Source organism: Aquarana catesbeiana, linkage group LG03, assembly GCF_042186555.1.
Source record: "Aquarana catesbeiana isolate 2022-GZ linkage group LG03, ASM4218655v1, whole genome shotgun sequence".
Lineage (NCBI taxonomy): Eukaryota > Metazoa > Chordata > Amphibia > Anura > Ranidae > Aquarana > Aquarana catesbeiana.
Window position 1 is genome coordinate 537,030,159 of NC_133326.1, and position 14,902 is coordinate 537,045,060.

Sequence of the window (14,902 nt, forward strand, 5' to 3'; positions counted from 1 at the left end):
AGAACAGCCCCATTGATCTCAGTGGGCAGATTTGACAGGGGACGCTGCCTGTCAAACTCTATAGCCCGAGTTCCGATTGCCATGGCCTCAGCATGTGTACAACCCTCTCAGGCTGTAATGTTAGAATTACGGTGACTGGGGGGTGGTAAAACTGTGGCTTTGCTGCCTGTTTCAGTCATACTGAGAGTATGTTCCTCTCCTACTTGTAATATTCTTATCTCTCAGGCATATTAGCAGCCTGCAATGTGTATACAGGGTGAGGACCTGTCTAAGCAAGCGAGGACACACGTAAGCTCACGCTTTTTCTAATTAGTGTCTTTGGTTCTCTTGCAGTTAATGGGCCATCCCGAATGGGAACACAAGCGAGGCTCCAGGGGGTCTCAGGTGAGTGGCTCTTCATTTCTTGGGTGAGATGTGATGGATGAAGGAATAGCACCAGCTGGAGGGAATTGTACAGAGTAGGTGAAGTGTGCAGCCCACAGTGAGGGGCGCTCCTGTCTTGGTCTGTGGGAAGGTGAATCTGAGAGTCCTACTGTACTTCACATATCTCTAGCCAGTGCAGTGACCTGAGTCACTCTACCAGGCTGCAATCATTTCAGTCCAGTGTGGGGAATACATGTGCCCCCGTCATTGCCATACGAAGATCGATTTTTGCATGAAGATCGTTCAGCAGAACAGTCGATAATACTATCGGTGGTTGAACAAATTTTATATGAAATGTTAATTTTTGAACGAAAATTCTACAAGTGTACGGCTAGCTTTATTCTCACATGCAGTATAGACGAAGAAACTGCTCAAATGTTTCTTTTCATATTCTGATTTTGGAAACAGGACAGCTTCTGTCTGGTACATGGTACTGAATAGTCAGGAAATAATTTGTATTTTGTACATTGAAAAAAGAAAGAAAGACAACAATAAGGAGGCTTGAAATCAGTGGTCTCCAAACTGTGGCCCATGGGTCTGGATGTGGCCCTTTGCTTGTCTTTTTCAGGCCCTTGGGGTGCTATTCCTCCTACTGATACAAGGCACTATTCCTTCTAACTATGGTGTATAATACCTGTCACTGATACCAACATTAGGGCACTATTCCTACCACTGACAGCCATGATGAGGCACTATTGCTTCCACTGACACCAATGATGGTGCACTGTTCCTCCCAATAACACCAATGATGGGGCACTATGTCTTTCCCCAACACTAACAATGGTGCAATATTCCTCCCACTAATACCAATGGTGGGACATTGTTTACTCCAATTGACACCAGGCCATTTTAGACTCATGTTGGCCACAATCTGGCCCCCCTTAACGTCTGAAGGACAGTAAACTCGCCCTTTGTTCAGAAAGTTTGGAGACCCCTGCTTCAAATGAAACTTTGGGCAGAATAAAAGATGACATATGATGCAGTCTGTCTGTAAGGTTAACATGTAGATGATGTGTAGCCTGTGCGGCAGCAATAATTCACACAGTCTGGTGCATCATAAAACTTGTACTGAAGTAAGGTTGCAACAGGTCACAGCAAAGCTGGTGGGAAGACTACCCAGCAGGTACACTCACAGTTTCAAACAACGCGCAGAGGCAGATTCTGGCTGGACTGACAGCATCTGTTGAGAAGGAACAGAATGCGACTCTACACTTTCCCTTCTCATCAGGAACCTTTCCCTAGCACTAGTACTGTCCCTCACAGGCTGGATACCTGTCCCTACTCTAGCAACTCGCAAAACATGCACCAAACCTGGAAGCCAGGGCCTTAAAAAGGCTCTGCCTGACCCAAGATAGCCACCAGAGTCACATGGTGCAGCAGCATCCAACAAGGTTGCTTCCCCAGTGACCCAGGAAACCATAGAGGAACCATGTTCTTCACAACTTCCTCTCCAACTGCAGCACTGCTGCAGAATAGAAGCACCAGTGAAGAAAGTAGACTGCACCTGCCTACAAACAAAGCAGTTTCTGTTTTTCTGAGACCTCCATTTGTAACATAATTTTATTTCCTATTGGTCCTGCTGGTAGATCCAAATTTTTTCTACTTATTGTAACAGGGTGATCTTCCAGACAGTGTTGCAGTGACTTCCCATCTTCCCATCCCAGCTTGCTGAGAACCTCCTCTATTAAAAAAAGTCTTGTATTCTTTTAAGGCAATGCAAAACATTCTGTAATTGGATGAGAATAGAGCGTGACATTCAAGGTTTAAACTAAATTGATAAAAGCTGACTCTTTGTAAGTACTCCCAGCAATGTTGTATGATTTACCCCACTCCCTGTAACTGCCAGTTTTAATGGACAGCTTAAACTGTTGCAGAAAGCTGAGAAATATCAATTCTATGGGCAGGATCAACGGGTAAAAAAACATGGGAGGCTCAAAACAACCACATGCCGTTGCAGGATTGCCCAATGCCTCTGTACAGTTTGTGTATTTTACTTGTTAAACCCAGCCCAGTTTGCCTAGGCAATGGAGCCATCCCACTTTGCTTGGGCTGACTCCATCCACTAGCAAAATAGGATGATAGTGCGCCTCCTTTTTTCAGTCATTGTTTGGATCCAGATGTACTGAGTGAACAAACTGCCTCTTTCAGTCTCTCTGTCCCTAGTGCTGGTCTCCCAAATATGGCTGTCCTGTCTGATTTTGTTAGTGGCACGATTAGCTTGACCAGGGGACAAAAAAAAAAGTAGCAAGTGCAAAGAGGTTCCAATGCAAAATGTAGCTAACCACAGTAAGGGCAGCTCCAACTACTCATCCAATCAGCATGATATGAGGATGGGGCAAGCCCTCAAAACATGTTATCAGGGTCACTGGCTTCCCTTCTTTGGTTTGACATGGTTTGAGTGCTCTCTAAGACTTCCAGTTTGCCCTCACCAGCCAACGTTCGGACGCTCTTCTGCCAGGGGAATGACATCACATCCGGTTCTGGGACACAGGGCGGGAACTAGGGGTGGGCAGGAGGGGAAGCTGCCCTGGGCACAGCAGAGCAAGGGAACAAAGAATGAACACAGAGCAGTAAATCCACTCTACAGCATGCATGAACAGTAGGAGAGGGGGTGCAGGTCCCAAGTCGAACCTGTCCCAGTACTGCCGGGACACGTGACTTCCAACAGATGTACCATCTCAATGACCCCAATGGCTGTAATCCACATACTCTCACTGTCCTGAGGTTCCCAGGCAGTGTAACCTACTGTTGGGTCTGGGATCATGTGTCATCCTTCAGCTTTTGGGATGTGTTTCTCCTCTACACTGGCTTGGTGATGTATCAGTCTGGGCACTCCTGCATGTCATGCTTTTTAACTTTACATTAAAGTGAATTTTGATTTTATCCACTGTATTCCTGGGATTGTGGCCCTATTGACTTCCACAGGTCTGGGAGCGCTTCTTTCTTTGTTGTTTTCTGAGCATGAGACAGGATTTTGAGAGCAGGAGTTTAATTCTGACTCTAAATATAACATTTTATTAATCAGCAGCCCCTGTGAAATCACACTGCACATGTCACAATGTTTCAGGTGTGGCTCCTTGTCATTGAAGCAGTGGCAGGAGCCTTGAAATGCTCTGCAGGATCGGTCCTGCTCCCACATCTGTTGCATTCACTCGCCTTCCTCTGTCACCCTCTCTGTCCCAGTGCTGACCAGGGGCAGGTGAAGTGTCTGTTGTCACTGATAATTGTTTTTAGTGATGCAGATTGTCTGATTCTCCTGAAATAAAGTCAGCAAAGGTCTGATCAGTGTACAGAGTAGGATCCAGTTCTGGGAATCAGGTGATTCTCTGCAGATCTAATATATCCACCTGGGCATATGCAAACAAACCAAAAATGTATGAATTGACAGTTTCCTGACCGGATTGCCACTATGTATTTATTGTACACAAAATATTGGCTGGTATATGGTTCTCCTTCCTTGTACTTGTTATATGAAGTATTGATTCTCTTATCTGTATTTAAGATTATGGAAGGAGATTGCTGGAGAAATGCAGGTGTTTGTTGTCACTAAGGCTGGCCACACATTATTTATCTTTTCATTTAACCCGCTGATTGAGCCAATTCTCCCATCCACACACTCAACGCGGATGGGGGAATCCTTCCTGCTGAGCCTTTGTATTGACAGCAGAGAGCCTTCTCTGCTGTCAGAATACCGTGGTCAGTGTTGCTGGCTATAGCCGGTGGTATTGACTAATTGGGAAAACCCGACAGGCTGGTTGTACACAAGTCGATTGATAGATTGACTTGTATACAAACAGCCTGCCCACACATGGATTGAAATTCGTCAGTTCCCTGCTGAACCAGCCAAATTTTGATCCATGTAAGGTCGTCTTAGAGCGGAACTAAACCCATCGATTTAACAGTTTCAGAAAACAGTTACAATTATAACTGTTGGGAATGTAGCTGCAATGCCCTGTACACACGGTCGGACTTTCCGCCAACAAGCTCACATCCAACATTTGTTGTCAGAAAATCCGATCGTGTGTACGCGGCATAACATTGCTTGTGCTCTCAACCAAACTGCCAAACCATCCTATGGCTGGTGTCATAACTGATCACATGTGCCACATTATGGCAACTGCAGATCAAACAAAGGCCAAGATGGAAGCTTTCTTGGCTGAACATGATGGGAGGGTTTCGTTCGGCTTTAAGGGTCATCCTTAGTTTGCTGGTCAGTTTTGGGTGCTGTACACTGCTGGAAGTGGAAATGGTTATTGTTGGCTGTGAAAGGATGAATATTTGGTTGTGCAAAGAATTGTACATTATGGACCACATAATGGGAGCAAGTATTCATAAAAAAGTGAAGAAGTAAAAGTAGTAGAAACCTCACATCAGGTAAGATTGCAAATGATCACATATGTGATGTGCACAACCTGAGACAATTCAAACAATACTTCTGTCTCCATTCAGGTCTTTGAAGGGTGTCACTCTCGGAGCTCTTGAGTGGCCCAAATCTGGTTCTGAAGTCAAAATTTCAGAATGTTCGAAAAAAAACAATCAAGTAGCAGAGAAATGACTAGGTCAATAATGAAGTAAACTTCATAATTATAAACTTAATTTATTAAAGACCCCAATAACGTGTTGTGTGACTAATTGTCATTTCTTTAGACCAGTGATGTGAACACATGCAAACTGGCAGGCTCCTCTACTACCAAACACATTTTTGATACACCTTCCCTAATGAAATCTGGAACTCTTAACCTTTAAAGAATTGTTACTTTTCTTTTTTGTGACTTATAGTGTATACTATTTGAATCTTAGGTTCAGATTTTTGCCTACATTGTACTGTAGTTTGTGGTTCATTGTTGCTGTCAGCACCATACCAATACATATACAGTAAAACCTTGGTTTGCGAGCATAATTCGTTCCAGAAACATGCTTGTAATCCAAAGCACTTGTATATCAAAGCATTTTTTTACAGGGTATAAAAGAGAAGAGAGGCACCTCTAAGTGTAGCAATAAGTTGCTAAATGTTGTACCTTCATTAAATGTAACCATATTGCTACACTTAGAGGCTCCTCTCTTCTTTTTTTATACTCAGTTGTGACATGACGCTACTCTTATATCAAGACATCGCTTGTATATCAAGGCAAAATTTATTAAAACATTTTGCTTGTCTTGCAAAACACTATTAAACCAAGTTACTCTCAAACCAAGGTTTTACTGTATACATTTTACTCCACACACAGAGCTTAAAGAAGATCCAACTTCCTTCCTGCCTGTTTGCAGCATCCGCCATGTCTTTGACTCTTCAACATTCAGATTTTCTTTTTTGGCCATTTAGTGGAATTTGAGTCCGGAGCCCAGTGGAAAGCATTGAGGTCTCACAGGTTCCCCTCTTATTGTGTACAGAGTCAAATCTGGTCCTAGATAGAGGTCAGATTCACAGTTTCACTTTTGTAGGGGATTTGCTTTGTGCTTTGTAGTATATTTTGATGCAGCTTGGATTTCAGTAGAAGTGTATTGGCTCCACTTACAATAAGCTTTATACACATGGGTGTTCATTTCAGCAGGCCTGTTCCACTATACCCTACAAATGTAACTTTTATAGACTATTAAAAGAGAAATGGGTGTGATTGGGGGTGTCATGTCTAGGCCTTTTATCTATGCCCCAGAAATTGACTACAATTGCAGTCCCTGGTACAGAATACATATGGATTTTCCTAGTATCAAGTGTGGAGGAGAAAGGGTAACAGCCCTTTAATGCTATACCAGCCTAAATAATGGTCACCCACCCACAAAAGAACTAATATATAGAAACAAATAGGGCATTTAAGGATGACCCAACAGTATGATACTAGAGACCAAAATGAGTACTTAAATATAAAAAAATGACATTTTTATTAACAAAGACATTCATGATAAACATTACATATCAATATAAAAATCAGAAGGTATAATGGCAAGAATTCACTAGAAAATGTTAACACGTTTCATGGTCTTATGCCTCTTCTTCAGGACATCAGATTTCTTCATAGAATAAAATGCCATATACTAGTGAGTTTCATCTATTACACATATAATTGTATTCTATGAAGAAAGCTGAGTCCTGAAGAAGCAGCATATGACCGCAAAACACGTTGACATTTTCTAGTGGATTCTTGTCATTATACCTTCTGATTTTTATATTGATAATGTAATGCTTTTAATTGATGTCTTTATTAATAAAAAAAATATTTTTTAATATTTAAAGTACTCATTATGGTCTTTAGTATAATACTGTTGGGTCATCCTTGTTCGCTTCTATATATATTCCTAGTATTTCATATAAAAATTTTGAAAGGTTTCATTCAGTTAATAAGCTGCTTTTATTTAAATTACCCCTGGTTCTCAATCAGATGAAGTTCCAGCAACAGAGACAGAAAAATTAGTGAAAGGAAGAAATTTTCATTCTGTACACCACAGAGAAATAAGGGGTGGAGCAATTATGATTGAGACTGTCAACCTACTTGGCCCTCTGACTTTCGAAGCCCTCTAACCCTCACTACGTAGGCCCTTTCACCTCCAGGGTCCTCTGACCTCCTGACCCATAGGAGCCTTATGACCTCTGGGAACTACAGAGATGTGCAGTATTGGCCTGTCCTGGCTGTGTTATTCCTGGACTGTGTTGTCGGCTCTGCTCTGAAATTCCTGCGTGCTGTCCTCACGTCTGGCTGCTCCGGGTATGTCATCATCATCCTGCTGAACGCCATTCCCATGGCTGGTGCTGCGCTGGAGGTCACTGGCAGGGCAGGAGGAGATGTATTGCCACCATGAAATTTTCAGTTAGCATGAGATTAACCCTTTGTTGACAGCTCTCTCCCTTGAAGGCTTTTTGGATCTGTGTGCTGCTAATGGTGGGGTCAAGTGATGTTGAGTTTGGATGATGCTGGGGTTTGGATAAAGCTGAGAGTCGGTTGTTGCTGAGGGCTTGGTAATGCTAAGTATTGGATGATGCTGTGGGTCGGCGACCCAGAGTATCAGGAGACGCAAAGGATTAAGTGATGCTGAGCACCAGGTGACAATAAGCGTCAGATGCTGCTGAGCTTTGGGTGGTGCTGAGGGCTGGTTAATACCAGGAGTCAGGTGATGCTGGGAATTGGTTGTTGAGTATCGGGTGACGTATCGAGTATGAGGGTAACGTTTGTGTAATAATGCTAAGAGTTGAACGATGCTTGGGGTCGAGTGGCTCTGAAGATCACGTGATGCTGCGGGATGAGTATCAGGGCGAGGGTTAGGAGATGATGGTGACGCTGAGGGTCAGGTGGTGCCCAGTATTAAAAAATGCTGAAGGCCGAAAGTTGCTGGGGGTCAGATGATGCTGAGGGTCAGTGTTGCTTTGTATCAGAAGATGCTGAGTATTAGGTGATGCAGAGGGTTAGAAAACACTAAGGGTTGGTGATGGTGGAATTATTGTTACTTGTCCTGATCTGATCTTTCTGACGAAGAAAAAACGTGAATCAGAGGAAACGTTTTATCACTTTCTACTGCTGAGCTCAGGCTGTTTATTTTCTTTTGCCGGCCATGATTTATAGAGATGCAGATTGATGGAATTTTGTGGCTTGGGAAGAGTCTGAGGCCAGACAGAACAGTGGGGCGCCAATCAGGAGAAATGATTGCAGTTTTATTAGAAACTGGTGACTTATTTATAGAGTCGCTTTACTCAGAAATTATATTTTTGAGCGGCGTGAGATCTCCCCTCTATCATTTCCGACTCTCGGAGAGCTGACAGATCTTTGCTTCTATAGATGTGGCTATGTGCAGTCAATGTTGGAAAGTATATGAAGCCCTCATAAGAGTACTGCTGTTGCAGAAAGCACAATGCAATATTGGTGGTGCGCCCCCTATTGGTCAGAATTGTTAGTTAATATTGTTGCAGATCGGGAAGGGTCCTATCAGCAACTGGACTCCCATTAATCTCTGGTCTGCTCTGATCAACTATAAACATTAGTCTCAGATGTCAGTGATCATTTTAGCGGCAGATGGACAGAGCTGTCGCAGAATACAGCCCCAATAAGCCAATTGCCCACTAGGTTGGTCATCACATGATCATCTTCGGAAAGTGGATAAAAGGCTCTGGAACCCTAAGGATTCTTTGTATGATTACTTTATATCATTTCTATCATCAAATATTGCGGTAAGGGTGTGAATGTAAACTATCTGAATATTATGATGGCTGATTCTACACACCGCAGGGCTTCCACAATCACCTTGGATTGTGGTATGGATGAGCTGACAGACTGCTGCGCAACTTCATATCAGCAATACCCAACAATAGACTGATTTTTAAGTCTGTGTACACTGTTCCATTGTTTCATTTTTTCAAGCCCTGATGATACATCCCCTGAAACGCGTTGGCTTTGGAACATTTTACCAGTGGAGTAATCATGTGTTTGGGCTTCAATTTGGAATTATCCATCACATGATCATCTGACAGTGGCAGCAGGGGATGGGGAAGTGGTGGCCAATATGGGCCTGGGACAATAAAGAAGTGTTCCCAGAAAGAGGGATCAGGTCCAGAATTTGCACTGGGGTCCATAGCTCTCTAAATATACGAATAAATAATCTCTTTTACAAATTATATTGTGGTAAAATGTTGAAGAATATATTAAAGCTATACTCCAAGCAGATTTTTAAAAAATATATTTATTTATGAAGAAATATGTAAATAAAAAAGATATAAAAAACATTATTTAAAGCTTACATACGGTCAAAATATGAAATCATATATTATTTTTCACATTGTATTTCAGTTATTTCTAGCCTACTTCTATTATTCTGAACAATCTTGAAGTTTGTAAACTTACTTTGTGAAGATCCTCACACATTTATTTCCTTGAATTCTGTGACACATAGTCACTATGCCCTGTGGGTAGGCACTGATGTGTCACACATTTCACAGAGCCTGCCTTCTGAACTACAGAGGAGCTGAGAGGAGGAGTTTCAGGGGGTGTGGGCAGTACAGGAAGCACTGCATGGAGGCAGCAAGGTACCATGGGATATGTAGGTCCTTAGAAATTGAAAGTAAACAGTAGAGGAGAAGCTGCAAAGCCTGCAGGGAGTCCGGGAAGTTGTGGAAAGAGATGGCCAGCAGACAGGCAGAACTCACGAGATGAAAAGAGATTTTTCAAGTAAGCTTATTATATTGGATTGTTAAAATTAACTTTTGTTTAAGTTCTTTTTACAATGCCCATGTTATAAAATGAAAGTGTATGCTGAAAGTGTATGCATAGAACTCCTTTAATGCACTTGTCTATTTCTTTTGGTAATGCTGCCTGGCATACATTATAAAAGTAGCCAGATAGAATAATGAAAAGATAGAAAGGACAGGCCACCTGTACAGTATATCAAATATAATATTTATCTGTTTGGATGGCATTCTACTTTATTGCAAATGTGGAGAAATAAATATGAATTGATTATTTTGTAACATTTTGTTCCCTCTGTGTCTCCGCAGCGCAGCACAGCACAGCATTTTTTCCACATCCCTTTAAGAATTAGTTTCCGCTTTCATCCAGGCGGGGTATAATGACTCGGATCTGCCCGCTAAATTCAATTATAAAATCATTTAAACGGAACAGTTTATAAATGCTAATGTCTTCTCCGCGGAGACCTCTGACGTCACCTAATTGACTTACCTGGCCGGCTCAGCCGCGCGGGATGGATTAGTGCCGCCACAGTGCGGTTAGAGCCGATCCATCGATGTGTCAGAATCTCCAGGCTGAAATGAGCCTCACGTGCCGCAGAATTGCTTGTTAGACATGAAATAACGTCAGTTGAGAGAAATAAACTTTGTTTTAGAAATCGCGGTGAGGTAAACACGTTTCTTCCCGCGCTGATTACTGGAACGGAGATGGAAAAGGTGACGTGAAGTGGTACAAATTGCAAACATTTCTGTAACGTCGGCAGCAAAATTCACTTTCGCCTATTTTGTCTGAGAACCCGCAGCGTACCACGTACTTTTCACAGATCTCAAAAAACAATTTCTTCATGATAAGCCGATCACCTGCTTGCGGTGCTGCATTCATTACAGGGAAATGAGCTTTAGCTGAGATTGCTGTAGGTGCTAATTACAGCCATATAGTGTAGCGGCAGAGGAAAAAATGGTGTCCCAGCTGTACCCCCTCCTTATATAGACCTGTCAGTAACTGTACAAGTCTGCATGATTACATCTTGACATGTCACAATATAAAGCAACAGTATAATTTTCCAAGCGCCACCTTTTATCATTAAAAAGCTTTCCTTCAACTGTAGTCTAATGACTTTGCCTAGGGTGAGATGATGTCATCAGTCTGCTGCAGGCAGGAGAAAGTCTTTCCTCAGTCTCTTCTCTCCCAGTAAAAGGGAGAAGGGGAAGAAGATGTTAATTAGGGTGATTGGGGTCATCTAAGGGTTATAACCCCTGTGAGAATTTTTTTTTCCCCATCTGTGTTCCATTTCAGAGATTTCCCTTTCACTTCCTGTCCTATGCCAAACAGGAAGTGAGAGTAAATCCCTACAAATTAAGGAAATCGCTTGTGGACCCCCAGGTCACCTGAATTAGTGTCTGCATTGGAAGATTTCCCCTCTATTACTTTTCTGGGGACAACCAGAAATGTTAGATTTTCTTTTAATTTCACTTTCAGTGATAATGGTAAACAGCACAAATAGGGTGAATCAATTAAAAAAAAAAAATGCATAAAAAAGATAAAAAAATGTAATAAAAATTTTTAAAGAAAGATATATATATTTTTTTAAACATACTGTCACCAGTCAGTGTCCCTAAGCACCACAACCAGTTATATGATGACGCTGTACTGCACTTGTGACAGTATGTAAAAGATTTTAAAATATATATTTTTATATATTTTTATTTTTTTATTCTATCATTTTCCAGGACATTTTTTGCGATACAGCACTGCATTATTTTAACTGAAATTGCACGGTCGTGCAACGCTGTACCCAAATAAAATGTATGATATTTTTATTCCCACAAATAGAGCTTTCTTTTGGTGGTATCTGATAACCTCTGCGTTTTTTATTTCTTGTTTTAAAAAAAAAGATCGACAAATTAAAAAAAAAAATAAATAAAAATGTTTTACTTTTTGATATAAAATATATCCAATAAAAAATGTAAAAACTCTAATTTCTTCATCAATTTAGGCCAATATGTATTCTGCTACATACTTTGGTATAAAAAATTCCAATAGGTGTATATTGATTGTTTGCGCAAAAGTTATAGCGTCTACAAACTGTGGGATATATTTTATGGAATTTTTATTTATTTATTTTTACTAGTAATGGCGGCGATCAGCGACTTATAACGGGACTGCAACATTGTGGTGGACAAATTGGACACTAACTGACACTTGTTGATACTTTTTGGGGACCAGTGACACTAATACAGTGATCAGTGCTAAAAAAAATATGCACTGTCACTATACTAATGACACCGGCTGGGACACCAGCTGATACCATCAGGGGCGATCAAAGGGTTAACTGTGTTCCTAGCTAGTGTTTATGTACTGTGTGGGAGGTGCTTTTACTAGGGGAAGGCATTGATTCATGTTCCTGCTTTACAGGAACACAGGATCAATGCCTTCCCTACTGACAGAATGGTGATCTGCCTTGTTTACATAGGCAGATTGCCGTTCTGGTTCTCTGCCTAATGATCGGCGGGTGCCGGCAGACATCAAGTCCACGGCACCTGCAGATCAGCTCCCACTGTGTGTAATCACAGCAGGAGCAGGTCGCCAGCGGCGTACATGTGCGCTCCAGACATGGAAGCGCAGGATCACGTACGGGTTTGTGATCCTGTGCAGGAGATCCACCTTGAGATCCTTGCCACCGTATATGTAAGTTATACAGTCAGCAAGCAGTTAAAGACTCTGAATGCCAATCAAAGCAGCTGTCACTAAATAAAATTGTTAGCTTACAGTCCTGATCACACGTTGTGTTTGCTTTGCTTCAGCTGCACTTCAAAAATGATACCCCATGTCACTTTAGTGGTGCTTCAATGTATCTTCAAAGTCCTCCATAGAAGTCTACGGCAAAGCTCGCTTACAGGGGTTGTAAACCCTCGTTTTTTTTGCACCTTAATGCATCCTAGTGCATTAAGGTGAAAAAAACACCTAGCAGTCCTTTACAATCACTTTAAAGCACTCGAACCTTTTAAGAGGCTTTAATTTAGCTTTAGCTTCGCTTTGTTTTGGCAAAATTGCAGGTATAAGATATTAACACACACACACAGGGCATCTGTCAAGCTTCATTAAAGCTTCAAAAAAGCACCACCCATAGCATCATCGAAGCATCACAGAAGTATCAAAAATACATTAAAAAAAGCATGTTGAAGCGGTAGGCGCTTTAATGTGTGTTGAAGACTAATGTGAAGTCGAAGAAAGTGTAAATGAGCCCTAAATCATTTGAATATTTGGCGTTCTGAGAGCTAGAAAAATTTGTATGCACATATACGCATGTAAACGCGCACGCCATACTCACTTTTTTTTGGGGTAAGAACTTTCTGCCAGTAAGATCCAGTGTTCATACATTAGTACCCTGTGCAAGGGACCCTAATAGATGGTGTAATTATTCTAATGTTTTGGCAGTCTGGAATTGCTTGCTGGGGGGGGGCACTAGGCACTTAGCAGGAATCTGAATCTTTTTTTTTTGTAAATTATATCCAAAGAAAACATTTTTTAGTTTGTGGGTGGAGTATGGGAGAGCTGGAACCCCTTTTGGAGTTTGTGTTTTGTGGTCTATGTCCCATTGGCGAGATTTCCCTTCACTTCCTGCCCCAGAGATACAACAGGAAGTCAGGGAACTCCCCTCCTGGACAGTTGTCATCAGAACAGTTGACCTTTGCATAGCTGCCTGTCTGCCAAGAAATGGGATGTTGTGTGAATTTCCCGTAAGATCGCACTGTGAAGGAGTGTATAGAGACTAATCTGGCTGATTATGATCCTTTCAGGTGAATCAAAATTTTCTACATGTAGATTACTGGAGTTGGCCAGTAACTGATTTCAGTTTTAGTGGAGAGGATATATCTGCATGTTTGGATTCTGAAAATAGAGATTAACCTGGGATGACCAGAGTTGCCCTATTGGACAAATTTAGAGTTTGCCACTGTAACCCCAAAATTGTCTACCCCAAAAAAAAACTAAGATGTCACTGCCTCACTTCGTCCACTTCATCCAATCAGAGAACTCTTTGCATTAATTTAGAAAATGCACAGCAGTCTCTGAATGGCCCTCTGAACAAATGAACTCCTGTATTCGGAATCCATCTGCTTAGCGTTGGACTCGGAAGCAAATGGAAATCCCTGGAGTAGCTATGTCTAGTTCAGTGACTTCCAGCTTCCAGGGGCATCAGCCAAGTATGATATATGTATAGTTACATTGGTCCAAGATGGATCAGTGTAACTATGTATAAAATATCCTTACCTGGAATTTATCTTTAAATATACCCTTTAAAGTAGTAGTAAACCAGCAAAATAAATAAATGGGTCCCCTGCAGGTTTTTGACATAATGTACTAGTATGCATGACATATTAAAAATGGGGGTATATGCAGCGCTAAAGTTCATTAAAGTCCACTGATATTAACAAAAAAGAGTCCATATTCTTTAACTGGAATCACCCAGGGTGTAAAAATGACAGACTAAGGTGAGTAGGAATATCCTCCACCGAACATCAACACACCAGACCTCTTACTGAAAGCAGTGGACCACTAGATTATAGGTGGTCAAACAAGCATGATATATCCACAATGTGGTCACGACCCCACTTCAGATAGCAGACAGCTAGATCTTGTACAACCCTCACATGTATTGGATCCACAGATTCGTGCATTAAATAAAAGAAAGCAACTCCTCATGGTGCAGTATGTTGAATTAAAAGTACATTTATTACAAAAAGTATTCCAAAATGCTCACATTTCGTAAGATAAAAACAAGCATATCAAATCTAAAATCAATCCAGTGTTTCCAACCAGCAAGATGGCCATGGTAAGCATCATGACGTCAGATCCCAGGCTCCACCCTACACGTTTCGCCCCAGATGACGTTCCTCATTGGATGAAAAGCTTGATTGTAAACTTACCTGTATACTGTAAATACAGACTTTACTACTACTTTAAGTACTTTGTTATAACTTTTTAATAATTGCAAAAAACACTTGTTGATCCTGCCAGAAATCTTGTAAGTAGATAACGCCTTGTGCATTTTGCCTGTGTGACACCTTTATCAGTTGCATTGCTTGCAGCTCACTGTAAACTATAAAATACCTCCCAACTTTGTTGTGAAACTTGGGGGGGGGGGCTGCTCTGTAGTCCATTTGTAGGATGACAATGTTGCTCCTCCATAGATACAGTACAATGAGTGTCACCTCTCTACAATGGGACTTTAAAGGCATAAGAGAGTAACAGAGGTTGGTATTAAAATTCAAAGTTTAATTTTACCGAGTAAATTTACAAAAGTAGAAAAAGCA

General features: G+C 41.4%; 1 protein-coding gene across 6 annotated transcripts in view; it reads left to right on the forward strand.

Moving 5' to 3' along the window:
* PDE3A (phosphodiesterase 3A) overlaps positions 1 to 14,902 on the forward strand; it is a 331,598-nt gene that overhangs the window by 195,451 nt on the left and 121,245 nt on the right. For 5 of the 6 annotated variants that reach the window (XM_073621400.1, XM_073621393.1, XM_073621397.1 and 2 more), the window contains exon 2: positions 334 to 384. The exons of the other annotated variant lie outside the window; for it this stretch is intronic. In XM_073621400.1, coding sequence (XP_073477501.1) covers positions 334 to 384 — 51 coding nt within the window. The remainder of the gene's footprint in view (positions 1 to 333; positions 385 to 14,902) is intronic. 6 annotated transcript variants of the gene reach the window in all.